Source organism: Falco biarmicus, chromosome 6 (assembly GCF_023638135.1).
Source record: "Falco biarmicus isolate bFalBia1 chromosome 6, bFalBia1.pri, whole genome shotgun sequence".
NCBI lineage: Eukaryota > Metazoa > Chordata > Aves > Falconiformes > Falconidae > Falco > Falco biarmicus.
In genome coordinates, this window is record NC_079293.1 from 53377340 (window position 1) to 53401999 (window position 24660).

General features: G+C 35.3%; 1 protein-coding gene across 2 annotated transcripts in view; it reads left to right on the forward strand.

Moving 5' to 3' along the window:
* Positions 1–24660, forward strand: part of AHI1 (Abelson helper integration site 1) — a 96757-nt gene that overhangs the window by 63002 nt on the left and 9095 nt on the right. For both annotated transcript variants that reach the window (XM_056343848.1, XM_056343849.1), the window contains exons 20-23: positions 8245–8303; positions 13676–13741; positions 16039–16201; positions 17661–17761. In XM_056343848.1, the coding sequence (XP_056199823.1) occupies positions 8245–8303; positions 13676–13741; positions 16039–16201; positions 17661–17761 (389 nt within the window). The remainder of the gene's footprint in view (positions 1–8244; positions 8304–13675; positions 13742–16038; positions 16202–17660; positions 17762–24660) is intronic.

Genomic DNA, 24660 nt, shown 5'->3' on the forward strand with positions numbered 1-24660 from the left:
ATGGAGACAGTAGGTTAGGTACAAACTAGTGACTATTCTGGTCATGGTAAAGACCTGAAATATCAAGCTGACTTATTTTTTCCAGCAGATTGCATATGATGTTGCTGATACTATTTTTCATTGAATGCAAATGTTAGAAGAAGCTACCTATGTTCTTCAAGCAGTTACAAAATATTTTTTTTTTACTATTTTTTTTTTTCTGGTCAAGACATTCTAAGGCTACTGGGTAATATAGGAAATCAGTGTTCATGCAGTAACTGACTGGTTTTTCTTAGCTGAGACAACTTTGCATTGCAAAAATGTTAATGGCTGATTTTGGAAAGTATTTGTGGTATACTAAACATAGTTTCTTACTTACAACTTTCCATTTGTAGAGTAATAGGCTAATTTGGTTTAAGTAACTGTGGGTATCTAGCCATTGCTGAATTTCGCTTGTGGGAGTAAATTACTGTTTTCCTTCCTTGATAATTTTCGTTCTTTGACTTTTATCCCTAGTTGAGTATGGTTTTTTGAAGACATGAGTAGACCTCCTGAAGTCAGTAGATACTTGACTTCGAGAGTTACAGAGTTGAATTCTATGTAACTGTATTACATAGCAATTAACTGTATTACTAAAGAGAATTTACCTGTACTACGTATTTTTAGGAAACAGATAAGCATAACTGCTGCTTAAGAGCTCTGTTTCCTCTCATTCAGGGAGGGTAGGTTCATGCAGAAGCAAAAATATTACCAAACCCAAAAGTGAAGGTTGCTACTCAGTGCTGGTCATCCACAACTCTAAGAGACTGCAGTTTCTATGTTTCATTAAGTATTTTTTGATAGAGTAACACCACAAACTTTATTTAATATAATACAAAATATGTTTCTTTTCAAATTTAATTTTGTTTGCTTGCTTTTAAATAGTTGTGGTGAGCTTAGCAAAACTAATAATTACTTTCTCAGGATATCTACAGCACTAGAATAAAAATACCTCTTATTAATACAAAGTATGCATCATAGTCTGCATTTGCCTTACATCTTTTTTTATCTGCTATATAGAACTTGTAAATAATATTGCCAATGTTACTTCAGAATGCTGATGATATATATGCAGGCTTATTGATGTTTGCTGTAGAGGTACTGTTTACACTGTAGAAAGAAACAACTGGATGCTATAACCTCTGCTCGTTTTCAGTTGTATCTACAGCCATTATGATGTAATGTTAGAGGTTGTCATAAATTAACACGTTCCTGATTAGCATGAATTCAATAAATGTTCTTTACTTCAAAAGAATGCTTGGGACATGTGCTACTACTTGCATTGTTTATGCATGGTACTGTAGAAACTTAACATTTGCAAGAAAAATGTAAGATGATGATTTGATAAGATTACTCAGAAATAATTAGGTGGGTGTGTAGGCTGCTAAATGTATTTGATTTTAATCTCTAATTAAAAAGTTGGATTTTTTAATTGTTTTTGTGATGCAATAGTTTTTACTTCATTATACCTTTTGTAAATAGGGGCCAAATTCTGCCTGTTCATTGTGCCTGAGTACAGGATAAATGTATTTGTGTGAAACAGTATTCTCTTAAAACACAGTGACAGACTATGCCCATAGTTCCTTGTGGAAGATTATTCTAAGATTCAGAGCAAATACATGTTTGTGCCTTTGTACACCTTGAACGAGGAATGAAAATAATGGCCAACATTGAATGAATAACTCTATGCATTCTTTTGGCTGATGGTAGATATAATTACGTTGTGGGATAATAGCACTGCCAGAAGCATAGTGGGGTTTTTTGTGTTAGTGCTGTCTGATTCTGAGGTCTCATGTATGAGGCTTGGTATTAGCTGCTGTTACAGTGAAGGTATCTTTCTGTGGACCTACAGGTGTGAATTCAAGCCTTGCTCCAGTCCACTGCTCTAGTGTTCGCTTAGCTCTGCAGCAAGGGTGTACTTGGTCATTTGGGCTGGAGAATTGGAGACAGCCAGATGCGGGAGCTAGGGACAACTGTACCAGTCCTTGGATAAGAAAGTTAGTATGTTTATCTCAGTTTAGGAAAACTGTGACTGAATCACAGTTTGAGAAGCCAGAGTTTTCCTAATACCTGGAGTTGGGGCACCTACTGGAAAATTACATGCTGGCGTGAAAGAAGCAGCAGCGCTATGTGTGGAACTGCATGGTACTGAATTTTGTAACTCCCCAGAGTTACTTTTCTAGATAGCTTTTTAATACCAACATTTAGTAAACAATTGGTTAAAAAGGTAAATATTGTATACTTTTTTTATGGAAATCTTATTCTTCTGTGCAGACTTTTCTGCATAGGATAGTATTTTGAATTGCAATCACAGCCTGATCTATTGACATAAGTTCTTCATTTTGTTAGTTTACAAGTTTTCATTATATTAATGGGTATGGGGAAGGGAAACAAAGAAGTTACACTCTTTCACTTATCAGCACAGTTCTGTTTTGGCTTAATTGGGGGGGTGGGGTTTTTTTTGGCTTGGTTTGTCATTGCCATCTAGATCACTCGCTGCACTAACTGGAGGAGTGACATCTGGCAGCAGTAGAGGTAAGCCCTCTACTCCTTCCATCTGCTCCCTTCCTCTCATTTTTTAAAGTGTATATAGCATGAAAACAGCTTCCATATCCAACTGGTAAAATAAATTGACAGAAGTTTCTGTATATAACTTACAGAAATTAAGACAGTAAACAGAGAGGGATTTTATTTGTCGTGTACATTTTGTGTTTTGATTTAGGTTAACAAATTGGAATCCCACTTAGAAAATCAGAACAACATTGAGGAGATAGTTCAGTCTTTTCCAGTTGCTCTGATAGAAGAAAAAAGTGGAGAAAAGACAAGGAGAAGGCTGGTAACAGCATGGGCTCACCAGATGCTGAGTAGACCTTTATCAGTGCAGATTATATTGCAAGAGTCTTATGGGTGTTTGTGGAAGTCCTTTGCATTCAGTAGTGATGCCATCACAGCACTCTTGTATATACACTTAAACATAGCATGTGAGAACCGTCTATTTTGAGAATATACATTTTAAGTGGCTTGCAAGATACAGGCTCTCAAGAGAATTAACCATTTCCTTTGGTGGCGTATTAGTTGCGAAGAGAACCCTATTTTACAAAGAATGCTAAAAATACTCTCTTCCTTGTCTCACTTTGAACTGCTTTTGAATGTAGTTTTCTTGCTCTGCCTTCAGATAACTGTGTTCCAAAGTAGTTGTAAAGCTGTGATACAGATTAAACTTCACTGAAACAGTTTTCAGTACACGTTGGTCCTATCCATTCTCCTGTTCGATTTGGAATTTGTTCAGAATCCTAGGTGCTATTTTAAGTTATGTAGAGCAGAATTTGAAGTGAATTTTTACCTGCAGCATTGGATATTAGTAACACATCTGTTTGGCTGGTAAAATAAAAAGATACACTTGTTTTAAGTGGATACATCCATTCCTTTAATTTTATGTGAACTGCATCTGAAAATGTTTGTGGTGGGTTTTGAAAGTATTTGTGATCCAGTGTTTAAGTAAAGGAAAACAGGTTCTTACCCAGTATATAAACAATCTTTTTAATGAATTCTGTTTGATCTCTTAAAGCATAATTGTTATAAGGATAAAGCCTTTGAGAAAAGATTAATGTATCATTATAAAATTATCTTCTTTCTTTTATATTATACCTAGCTTGAAAAATAAAATTGCAGAAAGAATTGAGTAATACTGCTCTGAAAGCTTTTAATTTAAAAAAAAACTCAAAACTTTCCTTTGAAGCCTAAAGAGGAGATTATACTGCGTACTAAAAGTTCTTTTGGTCTCAAAGGTCATACTTTTTAATAGGTGACTGTGCTGAAAACAATTCTGTTTACAGGAACAGTTTTAGAGCCACAGAAGATGAGTAGGAAAAGCACTGAGCTCCTATACACATATTCATTTATCAGTTGACTTTTTTCCCCAGTGTTTGTTGTTTGGGTGTATTTTAACTATGCCCTGTTCCAGGAGGCCACAATATGAATTATAAGAAGAATGTCTGCAATAAGAAATAGCATTTCCTAGAGGCATAGTTTATTTTCATATATTTCAGGATTTGTTTGGGGGGGTTTTAGACATCAATAATTAGTGTAAACTTAAAGTAAAACTCAATTAAAAATAGAATAATGTGGAACTGGAATAAGTAAGATTTAATTTTCCTTTCTGCTTGCTTTAGAGGGGTTCATCACAGAAATGTCTGAATATGAACGTCTTGCAATTTTCTTAGTTATGTATTTGTTTGTTTGGTGTTCTGTGATTTTTCTGAGGATTTTCCAGGATGAACTTTTGGATTATTTCATTAACTGTAGATTCTGTGAGACTGGAATCCTTGGGAGAGTTAGAAAGCACAAATACATTTATTAATTAAAGAATTATATTGTCAAAAATTGTCAAAGAATTAATTTGTCAAAAAATGTCAAAATAAATTGTCAATTTCATGAAGGGAGAAAAAGCCTTCTTTGAAGATTTAATTCAAACATAAATTCTTTAAGAAATGTTTTCTCAGCCTCTATTAAAAGAAGAATTTTTCATGTAAACATTTAATATTAGGTCATCGTGGACACTCCAGCAGGGTATTAGTGGAATTATGCGACTCCCTACAAGGACTTCTTTCCCTTTTCTGTATCTTTTGCTATTAATTTAAAAAAAATATAATAGTTAAGATGCTGCTATTTAAAAGGAAGTGTTCTTAAGTGCTATTTTGGAGCATTGTTGCTGCTGTTGTATAAATTTCTGTATAAGTCTAATCTGCTTGGAAGTGAACTCATCTACTTCCTGTGTATTTCAGCGCCACTATTTAGAGTTTGATCAGATCGCACTAATGTGCTTATCTGGAGCAGGGGGCAGTTTTTCAGTGAAAGCATGCAACAAAACTGGGAACTTGGTATTACAAACATATTTTGGACAGGAGGACAACTACTTGGTTTCTGTCTTTAGTTGCTGTTCTACTGACAGAGAATATATTGCCAGAAGTGACCCAGAAAGGATAGACTTTCAGTTCACTGCTCAAATTGTACAGGAAACTAATACAGTTTCAGACTCTCTCTCAAGGCAGGCAGCTACACTTGTTTTCAAAAGATACTAGTTCTGTGGTAGGCATTTACCTAAAGTCAGCACATGCATGGGCTCCCAAGATAATTGTAGCTAGAGGATTATGTGGACCATAAAGAAGAGCTCTCCTGCTGTTAAATTGTGTCAATGTGAAAATCTTGATTATTTGACAAAGAAGCAATAGCATCTATCATTTTGAGACCATCTAACATGGCATGTAGACATTAGCAGTAGGTTCTTCTAGAAGTAATGTATTCTTTTCATGTAAAATTCCATATAAAGGAGACCGCTGAATAATCAATGCAGAGTAATAGGAAATACAGTAATCCAAATGTTAATGCTTTCATAGAGAAGGTAAACTCAGGACATGGAGGGTTTTGAAGGTGAAGACAGCAAATGCTGTTAAGAAGGTTGTTAGAGAGTTAAGGTAAACTCTGTAGATCAATAAAAATGCTTCTCCATTAGTGATTTGGAAGCATCCTTGAGATAAGACAGTCTAGGTTAACCTGGGCATTCAGTGGAGTTTTCTTTTCAGGTTTGACCTTACAAGGGCTTTAATGACCTTTATTATATAAGTGCAGGGTAAGTGAGAGTCCTAACAGGTCACAGTGTCCTGTAAACTTCGGTTTTGGATCAAGTGGAAAATGCCCTTCTGCAATCTTGACCTCAATTTCAGTACCTCACTGCAGTAGTTGAAAAGTTTGCACAGCCTGTGTCAGAGATAACCAAAGCAAGCACTGCTGAAGCTGTTAGTCACACCTGCTCAGCGTTGTTTACATGCTTCATCAAGCATGGAACCACGTCAAGCCAATAGCGGTGTAAAATTGCTTTAAAAGTTTATTGCTTCATTTGAGAAAGAAGGGATAGATATTCCCTTGCTTACTGAATGGACCTTGTTTTGTGAATGAGGAAGATCTGAACAGTTTTTTGGTTTTTAATGCTGTGTTCTGAATGTAGGAGCTACTAAAAGAGTACTTGATAACTGAAAACAACTAACAGTTAACTAAAGACTGGCTTAGGGTAACCAATAGGCATGATTAATATGAACAAATGGCATTGATTCTGTGGACTACAGAATATTTGGACCCGTGGGCTGTGGTCTATTTAGTGTTTACCCCTCAAGTGAGGTAACAGGAATTTCCTGCGTGTTTTGGAAGAAGGCTCAAGTCATGGAAACCTCTCTCAAAACCATTGCCAGTTGCTAGAATTCAGTCCATTACACCTTGTATCTTTGAGTTACACATCTGTGTCTTTCCTATGCTTGCAGCAGAACAGGTCTACACTACCTTGTATTGAAGCTTAATTGGTGCTATCAGTCTAACAATAAAGTTATCATCTGACAAGCAGCTAAATTATAGACTGCACAGAAATACTCACATACATAAACATACAGTCCAGAAGTACTTGGAGGTAATACGTCTTTTCCATAGGAGAACAAGAAAAGTCAGTGATATTACTGACAGAAATACAGATTTTGTTTATTAAAATTAAAGTCTGAATATTTTTCCAAAAAAGCAATTGTTTTCATCATATATTTTATATGATTTCTGTCTTAGAATGGGTTTGTGTGAAGTGGCTAAAACACTGAAAGGCTCAAATTGAAAATCCTATGGTAGAATATTGAGCTGTCTAAAGAATTTTTTTTATCATGCAGACATTTTATTGGTTTTAAGTTTGGGGTATTTTTATGCAAAGAAATTATATGATACTGTATGCAATAGTACATCCATATGTAGTATCATCTCTGTAGCAGCTTGTTTTGTAACGTGTTTTGTATGATTATGTACGTAACAGTATTAATAGGAGTAATATCCCCACTGACTTTTGGTGTTAGTGCTTAACAAATGTTTTAGCAAATAGCTTATTTGAAAAAAGGTAAGTCTACCATGTTTAACTATGGGTTGAATTCAGAAACTGTTTCTATTCTTGTCTCTTTCCTTTTCTGAAAAGAGGTGAAGAGATGGAAAAATAATAAAAATCGAAGTAAAGCTTTGAAAATGAAGTATTCCGAATTTGTACAAGCTTCTTTGAAATTAAGATTCACAAAATTGAAAAATCCATTATTGCTCTTAGGATTTCTCACAAGTACAAAATTATTCACATGTAGATCTGCAGGAGCATGGTTTAACTATGATTATTTGAGCTTGCAGCTTTTATTATATTTAGAAATATCTAAATATCTTAATGATTAAACATTTATTAATAAATCTCCTGTGAAAGTCAAAACCACTAGGCTTTACAAAGTATACTGTAGGTGGAGTTGTGCAAGCTTCCTTGTGGAGCTGTGCCAGTACATGGGAATCTGAACCTGAAAAGTCCTCTTTAGTCACATACTGGACTCCTCAAGAGTAGGCATTTGGAGTAGCAAATGAAAATGAGTTTTCAGAACTTACTCTTTGAAAACAAAACTTGTTTCAGATGTAGTATCTCACAGAGAAAATCCAGTGAGCTTAACTCTGTGTTGTCTGGCATCTCTATACTTGAGAAACTGTTCTCCAATGAAGCAGTAGCGTTTTTCACTGTCATATTCAACAATTTTCAGATTTTTTTGTATCTTTTCTTTTTAGGACTTTTTCTTAAGTATACAGCTGAGGAGACCAGTAACAAAAAGATAAATCCATAGATGATGAAAGGATTTTCCTGAGCTTAGTAGTTAACATAATAGTTTAAAAAGAAAAGAATTTGCAAGTACTTGTTCAAATGCACTGTGTAGAGAGTGAATAAAATAAACAGCAAGATGTGTTGTGATAGGAACTTAGATGATCAAAGGGAACTACTGAATAGGCATAGTTATTCTTTCAGATAAAATAAGGAAGGATCATTTCTGTTGGAAAACTTTGGATGCATTACTCAGAAATTCAATGAAGAGAAAAGCAATACAGCCTAGATAATAGTGTCAGCTTTGAGCACGAGGTGGCATGTGGACATAGCTTGAGCTATTTCTCCAAATCATTTGAATGGAAATATTGGATTAGTTAACCTTGTGTCAGGTCTGTTAGTTAAATAAACCCTCCAACTGTTCCTGACTGAAGGATGCATAGTTGTGACTGAAAGATGCTGCTGCTTTTCATTAGAATTTTGTCAAACATATCCTGCTAACATAATGATTTTAAAATAAAATGGTTTATTCGATGGAAAAGGATAACAAGCAGAAAATTCACAGCCTTTGCTTTTCACAGGGTGTTTCAGCCCAGTAGGAAATCCTCTTAGCCGAACACTATTGGGTAGACTACAGACGGTAAGGAATTCTGTCTTTGCATTTTTTTTTAAATTGATGTTTAACTATAAAATGTCATTATTCACAAGTTCTCACTGTAGAGAAAGGTGGTTTTTTTTTATCCTTTCTTTATTCACAAAAGAGGTATCTTCAAGCAAATTGTCTACATGGGCAAATAAGCTTTTGCTGCAGCCAGCTGGTAGGAAGATCAGATATCTGCAAATTAAAAGCTTTTTATTTTTTCATGATTCACTTTTTGTTGTTTAGAAATAAGCTAAAATCACAGTCCTGTTTTTCTGAGTACTGTTAAGAATACAGGCATTGATAAGTAGGGAGAGAAAGCTGGAACAGTAATTTGCAATCGAATCCCATTTGCAGCACCATGTTTTCATTGTTTACTCACACCTCACCTTTTTGTAACAAGTGAAATCACAGTTATCCTTTATTTAATTGCTTATCTGTTAAATATTGATTGGAAATGTCTAGTAATGACATTTGTTCCTTTCTTTATTTCTTTATTTTCTGAACGCTGTAATAAAAATCCAACAGAATCTGTAAATGCCGTTCATTCCAGCTATGCGCTTGATAAACCTGGATTAAGCACAGAGGTTTATGGGGAAACTAGTGATGGAAGAATGAGCAGTGCTTCTGAATATTGAATGTATGTGTGGCTCTAGAAAGCTGGGCCAGTTGTACTGGAGATTAATCCTCCTGCACCCAGGGACAGAATGCCATGATATAATAATCTGTCTTAATTGTATGCTAATTGTAATTTTTCAGAAAAATGTTAAATTGGGCATAAATTAACTTGGATCATTTATAGCTGTTTTAGAATTTGGATTTGCAGTTTTCGGTTGGTTTGGGCTTGGGGTTTTTTTACCTACCTTATTTAATAGATTCTGATAATAGAGTTCTGGAAGGCTCATAAGATACATCAAGAAATTTTGAAAGTACAGGTTTACGTTGCTGTTTTGTTAGTGGCTAAATGGTTCTTGTTTTCACATCTTCATTTTTTTTAAGCATCAATGTAAAATTTTCAGGAAAAAATATAAATTTTACAGTTAGCATTTTAGTGTTCTCCATCACAGCAAGCTCAATAAACATTTACAGGATCAACTGTTTTGGAAAACACTAAATAGCACCTAATTTAGAGTATTTTTTTCTGAGAAGGTTAAATTAAGATTTTGAATATTTTTGTTACTTTTTTGTTATAAATGCAGTAATATATATAAGTGCAGGTAAACTTATATCAAAAAAGAGGCATATTTAGAAATTATGAAATAGTTGAAGAGGTTCTGAATAATTTCAGGAACTGGAGTATTTCACATGCTTCTAAATTGATCTTTTTCCCTTTTTTTCCTTTCTTTCCTTTTTTATCCCTGTAGGCTTTACTGCAGCAGCTGTGTTTGCATTTCTGTTTTCTGTTTGTACATTACAAGTTTCAATAAAGTGCAGCCTGGCACAGTTTTGGGATTTTTGCTCTAGGCAGCTTATAGATTCCCATGCTCATTAAATATTGAACGGCTGTAATCAAATAAGGATTGTAGTCATCTGAAGCCTAAGGAAGTAACTTTACAGTGTCTACAGACAGATTAATTAAGACCAAAGAAGAGTACATTATTCTTAGTAATAAATACTTTTAGAATCATTTTAATTTAGGTATTAATACTATCCTTGTACTTCTGTTTCCCATAGACTCAATTTGTACAGTTAGGTGTCCTGAGCTAGGACTGTGTTGACAATTAATTGGACCAGACAACAAGAACAGAAATATGACAGTGCTAACAATATTCAGTTATTTTATGCTAAGTCTGAGCTTATTCAGCATTTCATTTAAAACTTCAATTGTTGGGTAGAGAGGTTGCATGATATGCTTGAGGAGAGAGAGGATTAAGTAAATTTCTAACCCTTGGGTTCATAAAGAAAAATTAAAATAGTGGAGCAACTGTAAAAGCTCAGATTGATTCTGCAAAATTTTTAAGAGTTTTAAATATCTCACGTTTAAGCCTGTCATGTATTTTTTGAGCACTGTAAGTTCATTTCTTAGTTTGTCTCCTTAAAAAAACCAAACATACAAACAACTAAATACCAATAAACAAAACGGCAACAAAAAAACCCTAGAAAGTGACAGTCTGAAAACCTAGGCTATAGCAGACTGAGGTACAGATTTACTGAATAGACAAGAGGAGCTTTAACACTCATTCCTTGTGTCTTTACTGGAGTATTTGCACATGTAACACTTGTGCTTCTCTTCCATTTTGGCAGATAGCAGGTACAGGGAGGTAGAGTGGAGAGAAGCAGTGGCACTGTGCAGCATCCAAGAACTAGATGTTTGTTGTTCTTCCTGTCGCTGAATCCGACACTGATGGGAAGAAGAGGGAGGGTGGCTTTGGCCTGGTATGCACAGTCACCAGTGTATGTAGTGTCTGCCTAAGGTTAATCTTGGAAAAGCTTATTTTCCAAGTTTAGTTAATTTTCCAAGTTAATGACTGATTAGAAGTGGGAGTTAATCTGTATGTTTATTCTGTTACAATGAAGAATGTGTTTACATATAAGGAGGAAGCATATGAAACCACCAGTAGGCTTTAGGTTTTGCATATTTTTTTTAAACTTTGATTTTGTGGTATTTAAAATCTATTTGTTCAGTAGTTGAAATGCAATGCTGAATTTTTTACAGAAAAGGCAGTAATACTGTATCACTTGTTCTTACTTAGTGCTGCTTTTTCTAAGGGAATGAATGCTATCTAATGCCCAAATCTTGTGTGGCTGCATGAATAAAGAGCAAAACTCCATTACCACAATCACTGAAACTGTCCAATTAAAAAGATGCCGTAAACATTTTAATTAGTGCTTTACCAGAAATCAGTGCTACCTGATACAGCAACTTAGCAGTTTACTTTTACCTGCAATGCTGTCTTTTGTATTAGTGTCTTAAAACCATTTTTGTTTTTGTGTTAGAAATGTCAAGGCTATGTAAGTGGGTTAGTCATAGATAACCAGTATAATACTCCATGTTTTAGAACTCTGCATCAGCTGCTGGATCTATTTATCATCTTCTGGGGATGTTTCTTACCCTGAAAGCTCCTAACAGCTTTCTTCAGCCAAAATCAGTGTGACACAGCGGCCTTTTTCAGCAAGCATTTTCTTCCTGTTTCTCGCAGATGTCCTGCCTCCCAAAAAGACCAACTCCTCAGAACGTAACTATAGCCCCATATCTATTCTGATGCAAGAAAAAGATTAACTAGTTTCCATTTTGCATTTCAAAAAAGGAGACGTTAATATTGCATTAAGAATGATGTATTCATACACTTCAGTATGTCTGTTGCTTTTTTTGGAATCCTGAAAATGTGGCTTAATCTTGGACACAACATAAAAAAAGAGAAAAGGTGTTTCTAAACTGAAAGGCCAGTAGTTACTTGCAGTCTAATTGGTAGTTGGTACTATTTGAGAAATGGTGTGGCATGCCAGAGGCAGCTCTGCTGCTTCGCAGTAGCTGTGTTTGTGGTAGGCAGCGGTGGCAATTCCCCTGTCCTGCTGGAGGTAGTGTGTGTGTGTGCAGCCTGTGACATACTTGGAGTATCTCTGAGATGAAACTCCTTTGGATTGTTGCTGCCTGAAAAGTTTAACACAGTGTCTGAGAACATTCAACATAGTCTCATGATGACTCATGGATTTTAGCTTGTTATTTCCAAACAGTTCCCTCTCTCCAAGCTCTTCTTACATTGAGTGTTTGAGAGCACATAAATGCTTTATTAAAAAGAGAGACAGATTGAGACACAATAATGGGGCAATATGAGTACCTGAACTAGATACCTAAATAATACTGCTAATAATTCTGATGAATCATATTTGGGCAACAGGAGGCACTCCCATCCCACAGGCTAAGCACGTTGCCTGCATAGTTCTCTTAACCTTGAGAATGGAAAATGAGAATTAGCTGAAACCTGTAAGGCAGTGTGAACTACCAGTAGACCATTGAACAAGCCACATACTCTGAGCTGCAGCTCCACCGGTCTTTGTTCAAAATTTGTTTATCAAATCAGGCAGTTACACTTCCCCCTCCCTGTGTACATACATAATTATTCAGGACTCTTTAGGTGGTAGGCTTAGATGTTCTGGTAGATGATAAGAACCGAGTGCAACTGTTTGCTTTTGTACTGTGTTCATCTTTATGTACCTGCATGTGTCTGTAACTACTGCGGCAATATCAACACAGTCTTGAGACTTGGATAGAATCTTTGTGTTCAGGATAGTCAGCGGTTTCTTTCCCATATGGGATAAGCCTAGCTCAGTCAGGAAGACAATTTGAGGACAAGAATCTCTGTTCTAGAGAATGCCATTTATTCTGCTGAGGGTTGCAGCAATGATGTTCCTTGGATCATCCTAATAAAGTAAAACCCCGGAAAATAAAAGGAGCAATACATTTTAGATATATGTTTTAAAAAAGCAAGAGATGAGAAGGAAGTTCGTGCGAAAGGCAGTTAAAGGAAGGGCTGTAAAACAGGAAAATGGTGAAGTATGTTGGATATAAATTCTCAAATTTAAATGTAGTTTATAAAGTGGTACCATCTGTTACAGGTGGAAATGTTTACTTCACAAAGCTCACATTTGGTGGTTCTCCTCTAAAATATTTTAATTGCTGTGTAATATTTGTATTCTGTATTGTAGTTTGCATCCTTTCACACATACAAAATCTCGGGGAAACTGGTTTCCCCTTTGTAAAAATAGGCCATTGAAAAATAATTGAGTAACACCAGCAAAGGACTTCCATCGCTTCCTTTGTTCTGTTGTGCTGTTCGTCTGCTATTTCCATAATTTTTCTCTTTTAAATCTTTATCCAACTGAAGAATTCTACTTGACAGAATTGACAGACATCAAGTTTTGTAGGTGTAAGTCCATCCTAACGGTTGCATTAGAAACCTGCTATTCCTTTGACTTCATTGGAAGTCTGAAGAGTAAGTGGTAAAGATAGAACGATTAGAATTAAATGGGAAGTATTGGTTATTCAGGCCAACCTGAAATTCTCCATTATATGAAAGTGACAACTTTTGCATACTGGTTCAGAGGTAAAATTCACTGCAACAACTTCTCAAACATCTACCTGTAGTGTTTGCAATGCAAACAGACTTAAACAGCATAGTCATCAATCCTCTGTCTTCCCCCATGTGATCTTTAGTATAGTGTACATATGTGGAAAACTTAACATCTTTTTCAAAAGATCTACATAGCTGATATTACTCAGTGTAGCTTAACATCACTTCTGCTTTTTCATGTTTAAAAAAGCATTTTATTACAGATAATTCTTACTCATTTACAGTAGACATGAAAATATGCATAAATGTAGTATATCAAAGTACTTCATATTAAAGTTTTAAAATAATTTCTTCTTCTAGAGTGATGACTGCCTGACTGTACTGGGGGCGAGAGGAGGAAGCAGTTGTCCACTGGAGCAAGAAACAGTAAGTATTATGTAATTTTTACATATCTTCTATACCTGTTGCATTGTATCGAGCTTTTCAAAGCACATTGTTTTTTTTTAGAATGATCCCAAGGATTTCTTTTGCTACCCTAGATTTTGTAATTCTTACAAACGTGTTCGTAACCAGCATATCCACATTATCGCCATTTTTATATCACTCTTAAAAAATAATTTCATCAAATTTTAATTAATATAGATACTTTTTTTTGTTGTTGTTCTCTTGAACTTGGACCCAGACAGAACTTAACAAATGTTTGAATGTCACAACAGAAGAAATTCAGTTGCTCTGGGCATAATTGTGAGTGTTCTACATTTTTCTTGGGTCCTGAGGTGCATTTCCCGTATCCCTTTATGGTCATTTTGTGATCATATGTCTCCAGAGAATATAATGGCAATTTCCACATTTCGTCTAAATTGTCAGGCTTGCTAAACCAGTTGTATTACAGGACATATTTGTATTTTATTTTTTTTTATTTCTTGGGGGGGGGGACACACAATGGGACTTGCTTGATTAGTTTGAGCTATTTGTTGGCAGTGTTTCCATGTTACTGAATTTTTGTAATTTTTTCCAAAACCCAAAACATTTACACCAGAATTGTCTTACAAAAGATACTGCAAAAAGAAATGTTTGTTGCTCTGCCTTTCACTGTTTTTCATGCTGCCAAGTAATTAGGGTTGTATTCCTTTCTTTTTTTTTTTAACCTTAAGTGACCTCATGATTTTCATCGTACTATTACTAAGGCAACCGTTGTCACTTACCTGAATTGGGCACTGTTAGAGCACCTCTTACTGGACATGACCATGCAAGCTTCCAGTTCTGTACTGTTTCTCCAAGATGCTCATTAGTGTGTTTTAGTTTGTTCTATTCTATGGCTCATATGTCTATATCATCAATGTCAGCTGTAATTACTATATTAGCTTTCCTAATGCAGAGGGGAGCGTTATAATAAAAAATATTACATTGTTTAGCTTCCTTATGTAAGTGCAGGATTACTGAATGTATATTTAGATAAACTTCCCATCTACTGAGAACTGTGCTGATGCTAATTCTTTGATGCTGTCCACCACTACAAATTACCACATAGAATTTACAATGGTAGAATCATTTCCATCTTTTCTCATTTGTAACTGATTTAATCTGTTTAATGGGTGACATGGAATTATGAAAATACAAGTGACAATGGCTATATATTTACACTTAGACCTCACAGGTGATAAAAAGCACTGTGCAGTTCATCAGTCTTAGGATTTAAATGCATGCCTGAGTAATAAAAAAGAAAGTTTTTTCTCCAAATCCCTATCTTTATAATAACTTTGCTGTCTTCTTCTATCCCTTATAACCTCCTATCACTCCTAACCATCCCCGTTTATGATCTCTTACAATTTCATAGAGGAATCAGAGGTGAAGATTATATGTAGGGAAGCAATGTTCTTTGCATAAAATAGGTCATAATTTTACTCTTCACTTATGAGGGAAGTGAGCAATTCCCTTATTCTTTCAGTTCACTTGTTTTCTTTTCAGTCTTTTCTGCTCTGAATTCATCAGGACAGATTTTTTGTTCACAGAGCATGGGAAATAAATAAGAATTATACTTGATATTTTCATATTTGGGGTAGAAAGCAGGCTTCTGGTAATGTATTCTATGTAGTATGCATGGTGCTGACCACTGTTAGTACTCTTCCCCAGGAAAGTATAGAAGTATTTCACTGGCAAATCGTTTTATTATGTGAAATGGAATATAAATTTATTTTTGGCAGATATTTATAAAGTTGTATATGCAAGCCCTTATTTGTAAAGGAAAAAGAAAAAGTGGGGTGATCAGAGCAAAACTTGCAATGATATTTTGTACTAAATTTTTCCATCAGTGAAACTGTCGTACTGTGGAAGTATTTATTCGAACACATATGCTTCATGAGCACACGGAATGGGATCTGAAGGTGGTGTAACAGTTCTAAGAAAGTGAATGTCTGAAGTGGTTTTTTTTTCTTTTTGCTTCACAAGTAAATTGCTTATAAAACTAACAGCTGCTGTTTTGAAGCTAATCTTAGTGAATTGAATGTTCTTAACCATTTCTACAATCCCACAGTCCTTTATCTTGCCTCTCCTGCTGCTTTCCCACCACCCTTGATCCCATTAGCAAAACTTGAGACAGCCTCAGCTTTTACCAAAGTGCAGCTTTGGTTTCAGCTGCTTTTCTGCAAGAGGAAGTGAATGTTGTGCTTTTTTCTCTGTGGCATGGTTGTGATAAAGCTGTGGTGCTCTTATCTCTCTTTTAGGTAGTGGCTCTTTATGACTACACAGCGCATCGATCAGATGAGCTAACCATCCATCGCAGTGACATTATCCAAGTGTTATACAAAGATAATGATAACTGGTGGTTTGGCAGCCTAGCAAATGGACAGCAAGGCTATTTTCCAGCTAATTATGTGGCTGGTGAAAGTAAGTTTACTGCTATCTTCCTGGTATACCGGTGTGGGTTTAACTGATGGTCCAAGATGTTACCATGCTGTACTGCTTATTGTTCTGAAGATATGAATATATGTAGCACACAGATGGCATAATGATGACTTAGCGTGATGCAGAAATTGTATAAAGTTAGCTAACCACTTAGCAAGTTGACATACCTGACTTAGGAAGGCATTGGCACTTAGTTAAACATTCCATCTTATATAGTGCTGGCTTAATTATCACTCAAATGGATTGATTCCTTGTCTCTTCTTGGAAATAGCCACCTGGTTCATGCCCTACCTTGGCAATGTTTTAGGATACATCAAAGCATTTCACAGACATCTTACATTTTTCTTAGGCAATCTGTTAGATCTAAGCAGTTACATTTGTAAAAACTCTTGATTTTCCCCCTACTGTAATGGAGAATGCTCAGTTCCCAAATAACTGAATTTCAGTATGAAGTTTTAAAAAACAGTAATGGTTAAATCTCATATCTGAGCACTGAACTTGCTACCAGGTCCCTGTTGTTAAAAACATTTTGATTAAACTACTACAGACAAACCTAAATGAATCTGAACAAATAATATAAGAATCATCCTACTGAGTCAACTGATGTAAAGATGCTTAGTGTCCTGACTGTTGTTAGTATTCGGCTTACGGACATAGTCTGTGGTTGCATGCTACGAAAAATTCATTTGCCTTCCTAAACTATCAAACTATCAGTTATACTGGTGTTTAGAAATCTCTTAGCTCAACATTTCTCAAGATCTTTTCCTCCATTTTCTAGTTCCTCCCTCTGTCCTTCAAGTGAAGTCTATTATTTATGCCTCTTCCCTAAAAAACACTCAGACATAACACTGCTGACTTGATGATGGTAATTAAAGTTAGCTTAACTACTGTCTTTCCCCTTTGTCCTCCCCTTGCACATCTTATGCATTTTCTTCTTCCTTACTTTCTTGCAAAATAAACAAGAGATCAGTCTGTAGGAAGATTCTTCAGTGATGGCCTGTTCTTAAAAACACAGAAGAAAATTTTTGAAGCAGTGGTCCAACTGTGCAAAAAACCTCTGGTATATAATTCTTTATTTCAGTTGGTGACCATCTTATTAATGAACCAAAAGAAATGCATGTCATATATTTATCAAGTATCAACTGCATTGCTGTCAGTATGGACTTTGTTCTTAGTCATGTAAATGTTTGATTGTTTCTATTTTATATAATTATCTATATAAATTACATTTATATAAATAACATTTAAATCTAAGCTTACTAATATAAAGTTAATAGGCAAATTTTGATAAATTCTTATACAAAGTTTGGCTTTAGTTTCACCTGTTCCAACTGACACCCCTTTTTTGGTTAGATTGTAATGTCACAATTGTTCATATGAAATATGTACTTTCATAATTCTTTCATGACTCATAATGGTGAATTATGGATCCTGTTTTCAGAAGAATATGAAGAACAACCTTCAGGATTGGTACCAGATTCCGCTCCTCTCCTACCTGAAGGACCAACAGAAGCAGAGGAAGGCTCTCCAATGCTACATAAGGTAATAATGTGAGAAGGAACGATTCTTTAACTAGTGGTGGACTATGTCTTTTGTGTTCCAAGTGGACTGTATTAAATTTTCAATCCTTTTTGAAAAAATTTCTCCTGTGTAGACCTCATTCCAGGTAAGCACGTAGATTTTCAGCAGAAATCTAACTTTGTCTTGTGTGAATCCACATGTTCCATCACATAGCAATTAAATATTTTGCCTACTTTTGTACCATTGTAGTGAGTGGCAAACCACCTATTGACTCCAAGGTTTACCACGGTATCTCTCATGGATACTTTATGTAAATTACGGTTGAAGAAAGAACATGGGGTTTTCAAAACCTGACATAATTTCATGCACTTGACTGTCATTTTTATAATATACACTGCCCACAGACTTGAAATTTTCTGCCCTGCAGTTTCCTTATCTATCAGGTTGCTTAGGAGACAGCTGTGATGTTTTTCTCTCAAGAGTTTTTCATCCATGTAATGACATCCTAATTAAAGATATACAGTGTAATAAGAAAGCCTTATTATCAGACCAGGAGATATGCTGCATCTTAATGCACTTATTTGTCAACGGATGTTTCTGCTCGTTCTCTGACATGAATGACTTCACCCATCCTGTAGGTTGCTCAGGAGGGTAGAATGTAGAGAGTTCATAGTTTGGAGGAACAAAGGAAAGGAATGCTTTTTCTTGACCATATTAAATATCTCTCCACTCCCACCGGATACTTACATTGGATCGCAATTGCATATGTCGTTTTGTTGTTAACATTATCACATACTATACTGTGCACAGAAGCATTCCTGTTTCTGTGATTTTTAGTTAGCAGTCAGAATACAGTACGTACAGAACAACAAAGAAGAAATGGTCATTTTTTAGTCAAGGAAAAAGATGGAGTTTTATTTTATTTTTTTCAGATGTTTAGAGATACTGCTATGTACAAAGCAGGCCAAGTGACTGTCACGTCTCCAGACAGAGTTTAGAAACTTTGCATAGCTCACTTTCCCCTTCTGTGAAGTAAGATTGATGATTGTCTTAAAATATGGGATACTTTGTAAGCAAAAAAAAAAAAAAAAGTAACAGAAACATAACTTACTTCAAAAGTTACTTTTATTCAGATTTCTTTCAAATGGCTTGACTTTTCAATGTACCATGTACTTTTCTAAAATTTAATCTATATTTTGCATCTGATTTGCAAGACTCAAAGCATATGCTGTGTTCTAAGGTAAATTTTTTCTTTTTTTCAGAGGATTTATCTAATCTTTACATAATATATATTGCAGTGTTCAAGGCTGAAACACTCAAAGCTACTTCTATTAACGTTTTTTCTGTAACTTTTGTTTTTCTTAGGTGACTAGAGAGACATAGCATTTAATAAATTATTAAGTACGGATTACTCACATTGCGGTCTTGTTAAAGCCAGCGGTCTTGTTGAAGCCAACTGCTATAAATCGAAATGCTAAGTGTTTTTTTTCTGACTATATTTGAAAAACGAAATTAATCACTACACTAAGTAGTAATTAATCTGAAGTATCTCTTTTACCTCTTTGTAGCTGAGAAACTCATAGCAAAACCTCTGTCCAAGAAAGACAAGGGTGCATTACTTCCAGATACTTCTGTAAAGGCAGATTGGAACAATTATGGGAAAAAATACAAATTACTGGAAAGCATGAAGATTTTGTTCTTATATTGTCTGCATTGCTGGAGGCAAGGAAGGTATCCCAGAGGGAATATGTTGTTGTACTCACCCAGTTTCGCTTATACCTAGATTAAAAAAGGGAGAAGAGCTGAGATACTTCTAGTCATTAAAGACTTGATCATTTTTATCCACATCTTTTTTTCTGCTTTAATCTAATAGGAATCTAGTTGACTTACTGGATCAAAATAATAGTTTAAAATATTAAAATTATTATATAAAAATAATAGTTTTATGTATACTAACTAATGTTACTAACTTTTATAACAAGTATTTATTATTCAACTCTGTGAGAAGTAGCACTTTGAATTAAAATGGATGCGTATTTAATGATTAGTCAGAATTGTGTAGTCTGTATAGTACATACAGATATTCAAAAGACATAATGAAAAAAGTGTACAATAACAGTCCAAAACTAAACAAATATGTTGCTTTTTATCTGGCACGGCATCGAAGTTCACTACAAAATCATAGAGTCCAGAGAAAAGCATTGAAACATTTACAAGGCCTGGAAAAAGTGATGTTAGAGGATATACTTTAGAAGATTAAACTAGCCAAGAATGAGCAGCAAAGAGAGTGCATAAAATAGTACATGATGTAGAGAGGTAAATTGGATGCACTCCTTTTTTCTTTTTTTTTTTTTTCCCTTCTGCTGTTAACAAGATCAGGGAACATTAAGCTGGAATGGAACAGAGCTGATATTGGTAGAAGAAAATTTTTGTTTATGTTGTGCTTAGTTAACCTGGTGAACCTAGCTACTACAAGACACTATTAAACCTATGCACTCAGAGATTAATTTTTTTAATAACAGTTTAGGGTGAGATTCCAAATGCATCTAAATGACTGGGAAACACAAATCTGCCTGATTTTTATTTTTTTTTTATTTCAAGTTACATAAGCACCAAATAAATCACCAAGAAGATAGTGGGTTGAATCAAATGATGAATCATCTCTGTGTAATACTTGCAATGCCTTGAAGTGTGGCGGTTTTACAAAAGCTGCAGAGTGCTGCATAGAAGAAACAAATTGTCATTCTGCTGTTTGTAATAATAAAGGAAAGTCCTACACTGCTTTGGCTTTGGGCAATACCAGATACTTCTGAGACAAAACTGCGAAGACGACCACTGAAGGGGCTGATCAGTTATGGCAGTTCCTGTGTTGCAGCAGTGACACAGCAACTTTTCTTCCTATTCCTTTCATTTTTTTTCAGTATAAGAGCTGATGGAAGGAAATGCCAATTTCTTTTATACGGGAAAGAAGAAAAATCATAATTTTGTAATACCCTGTGGTGGTTTTTTTAATTTGGCAGAAAATGAAGCTTTTTTTTTAATCAAAAAAATATTTATTGAATAATTAAGTTGTTACCACCAGAAGAAAATATAATTGAATTTTTGGTTGTGTTTGGGTTTTGGCCACAAGCATGTTTTCAAAAATATTTATTTATATCCAGGTCTGCAATATCTATTGTTCTTTCTGTATTTTTTGAGGAATAGTTAAATACTTAGCTTTGTTAAGACTGCAAAACACAGTTACTGTGAAAATCATTGTAGCAGTTACTTGTGAGATTTGCTACAAGACTAAATAGAGCACTTAAAACCATAGAAGTATTCTACATTTTAATTACTGAGAATACCAGATGTCGATTTAAAAATAGTTTTCCAACTGCATATAGTATAAATGCATATTTAGCTAATTGTCAAAATTTTATGAGTGAATGAAATGGAATCATTAACATTAGAAGAAGGTGTAATACTCAAGATCCAATATTAATCTTTGCAAATAATAAAAGAAAGTTGTAGTTCAAAGAACCTGCTTTCAAAATGCTTTCTGCCATCAGCTTTGCGTTCATAACATAATAAGTTTATGCAAACCTTGTTTTCCTGCCTTATGAGTTACTTAACTCCTGAGCCACAAAATTAGGTCATAATCATCTTTAATTACTACATACATCTAAACTGCCAATAGAAATTTCATGGAGTGAAGTTTTCACTGCACTGGTGAAGAATCCCAGGAAACAGAGATGGACCTGTCATCTGGCTGCTCCAGTGAATGTGCTGGTTTCAGCTGCTTTTCCTTAAGAGGAAAGCAGAAAAGACAGGGATTCACATAGGGTTGTGTCAGAAACCAGAATTCAGGTTTTGCAAAATTTTGGTAAATCAGAAATGTTTCAAAATCGATGGAGTGTCCTGGGGGCGAGGGGGGGGGGGGGAGGGGGGGTGGCGGTCAGAAATGTTCTGCTGCCTATAAAATCTTACAAATACGTTTTATAATTCAAGGTGGCCTACCACTCTCTACATAAAATGCATCTAATTAGATTATGAATGTTAAGTATTCAGTTCTACATTATGTGAGAATACTGGGAAGTAGTAATAGACAAAAACAAAGCAGTAATTTAAAATTTCCGTTTAAAGTGTAAGAAAATATTCTTTCTGATGTATTTATCTTTGAAAAATTATGTTAAGGTGTAAAATAATGCAAATGTGAAATAAAAAGCATGATAAGAAAAGGGTTACCTTGAGGAACTACATCATTGCACAATTGCACAATTTGGATAACTTACACAGAGATCATCAAAACTTGATTCCACGTATGTTTAAACAAAGTTTGGAGTTATCACTCTTCACATAAATAATTCATGTTCTCATTCTTCTTGCCCTAGAGCAGGTTGTTGTCAAACTTTCTGCATACTTAGCTTAGTGTGTCTGAAACTAACCTGCCAAGTAATTGATACTTTTCCCGTGGGCTTGAGCTGATTCGATGTGAGTGTTTTCGTGGGCTGAAGATTTATTAGATCTAAAAATTACAAAAGCATAGAAAACATGCTCAAAAATATTTCCAAAAATACTAGCTAGAAATTTTTCTATTAGTTTCATCAAAAATGTTCATTTTATGGTTTGTGCAGTTTCTGTTTTCTCCTTTAGTGGCACCTTTCTTCACATTACTGGGGAACACTTCAGTGACTGGTTATCTTTTAGGAAGAGGAGGGACTAGGAAGATATGATAATGCTAACGAAGGAAACAGTAAAGGATTGGTGTGATGGAACTCTTACAGAGAATAGAGCTGAACACTTACAACACGTCGTGAAGTGTGCTCATTTTCAAGGTTCAGAGAGGTTGCAGGCCCAAAAAGATGTGATATTGAATTGAATTAGAATGTATTATAGTACAGTTCATAATTCTGGGCTTCATTCGTGCCTAAGATGATTACAGATCTGTCTTTCTAAAGGCACTGACATCAGGGCTGAAAGAAACTATGCTTTTCTAGAATCAGTCTGCAAAGCTGCGCTGTGGTCTTCCACATAAACTGTTGAATAGACATTATAAAATAGATGCATCTTTGCAAATCCTACTTTTGAAGTAGTAATTACTTTGATTGTTCTTGAAGAAATCCTTCTTCTGAAGGAAATGTTACTATGCTATCATCCATGAGGAATGGACCATTTTCCTTAAATGTTGCCCGACGTTAACATATTTCATCTTTTTAGTTCTGTAGTTTCCTATTTTTAGATATTCTGTTTTCCCTTTAAAATGTAGTTTGTACTGTTCAAGTTTAATTACTGTCTTAAGCATATGTGGGGCTACTTTATTTGTAAGCTGGTAGCTCTTCTTTTCCAACTCCAGAACCACCTCTGTGGTTCCTAATGAGTTCTGTCTCAAAAATTGTTTACATCTGTGTCTATAGTATTAAGTCATTGGAAGAAAAAGTACCTGGTTTATAATCAAATTAATACCTGTTGGGGAAAAAAGAAAAGATGAAATTACATCCATCGTCATTCACTGTAAGTGACTCGTCTGTTTAAATATAGGTAGAATCAGGCTGAGGCACTGAACTGGTCAAGCAGAACCAGAAATACTATTAAGAACACTTACATTAAGGTAGCTTTCAGGAGCAAGGTAACTTCTCTCTTCCCTGTGGTTTTCTCCTTGGGTCCTCATAGCCTCTTTCTGAACAGGACTGAACTTTTAAAATGTAAATTTTAATGCAAAGCTGTAACCGCAGATAAATTCCCAGAGGCCAAGACTTCAAGAGGGAAAACTGCTGTTCTAAACCGTAGTGCTTCAGTCTGAAATATCTTGTCTCCACTCTTCCTCCTCTTTCTTTTGTTGTCCCTCAAATAGTTGTTTGAATTCTGAGGTGCAGTATTTGTCAATGTTGAGCTACAACTACAGTTTTCACCCACCATATATCCTGCTGGTCTCTCCTAGCCCTGAACAGGTCTGGGATATTGTTGTTTCAAAGCCAAAATCAGGCAAAGTCCTCTCTGCCTGTGGCTCTAGCATTCGTAGATGGAGAACCTAGTGTGTGTTGGCTTAGTCCTAAACACTTCAGTGGTTTAGCTGTTTTTTATGGGAAAGACAGAATTTCATGCCCATGTCTCTGTTGTATGTGGTTCTGCTAGATACAACTATGTTAATACTGTTAGACGTAAGGGTTACAATATGGTTAATCTGAATTAGCTAGGCTTGTTCTTTAACAACACTAGAAAGGGGGGAAAGCAATTACAAATAAATTGCATTTTAAATAGGAAGGTCATGGCAAAAGGAAAATATGTAATTCTGCTAGCAGAGCTCCCTGTCAGTTGTTCATTTAATGGGGAAATGTTTGCAAGAGTACAGAACAGCAGCAAAGAAAATGATGAGTTGTGTGTGGTGTCACAGCATTTCTCCCAAACATGACTCAGAACAGTTTTGGCAGGTGGCATCAACATGGTTCTCGGGAGTAAAGTAAATTGCTATAAATCTTTCACCCATGGACAATGTAATAAAAAACAAAATACAAACTTAATACTGAGTTTAACATTCTAAAGACTAGTCTGAAAAGACACAGACACGTATTTGTTCTTGCCATCTGTGATCTAACGAGTCTTTAATTAGATCAAGTTCTGTAGAAACAGCTTCTGTGGGAGGGTTCCCCTGTGCAGAGTGAGCAGGCTGTAGAGGAAGTGCATTTACTTTCATGGCTTTAAAACCTAAACAGACTGTCTGCACCTCTTCGTTCTGTCAGTCTGTCTCTTAGTCTGTCAGAGAACCTCTGCAGACCATTAGTCTTAGAGTCAACTCTGCACAGCCTAGAAGAAAGCACTACCAAAGGTGAAGACTTGGGATGAGACTTTGTCCCAGATACTTCTTTTAGATGCCCTCTGCTTCGGGTTTTGCTAGGAAGTGTGTTGTGATTCATATGATTGTTTCCAGAAGTTGCAGAGGGAGA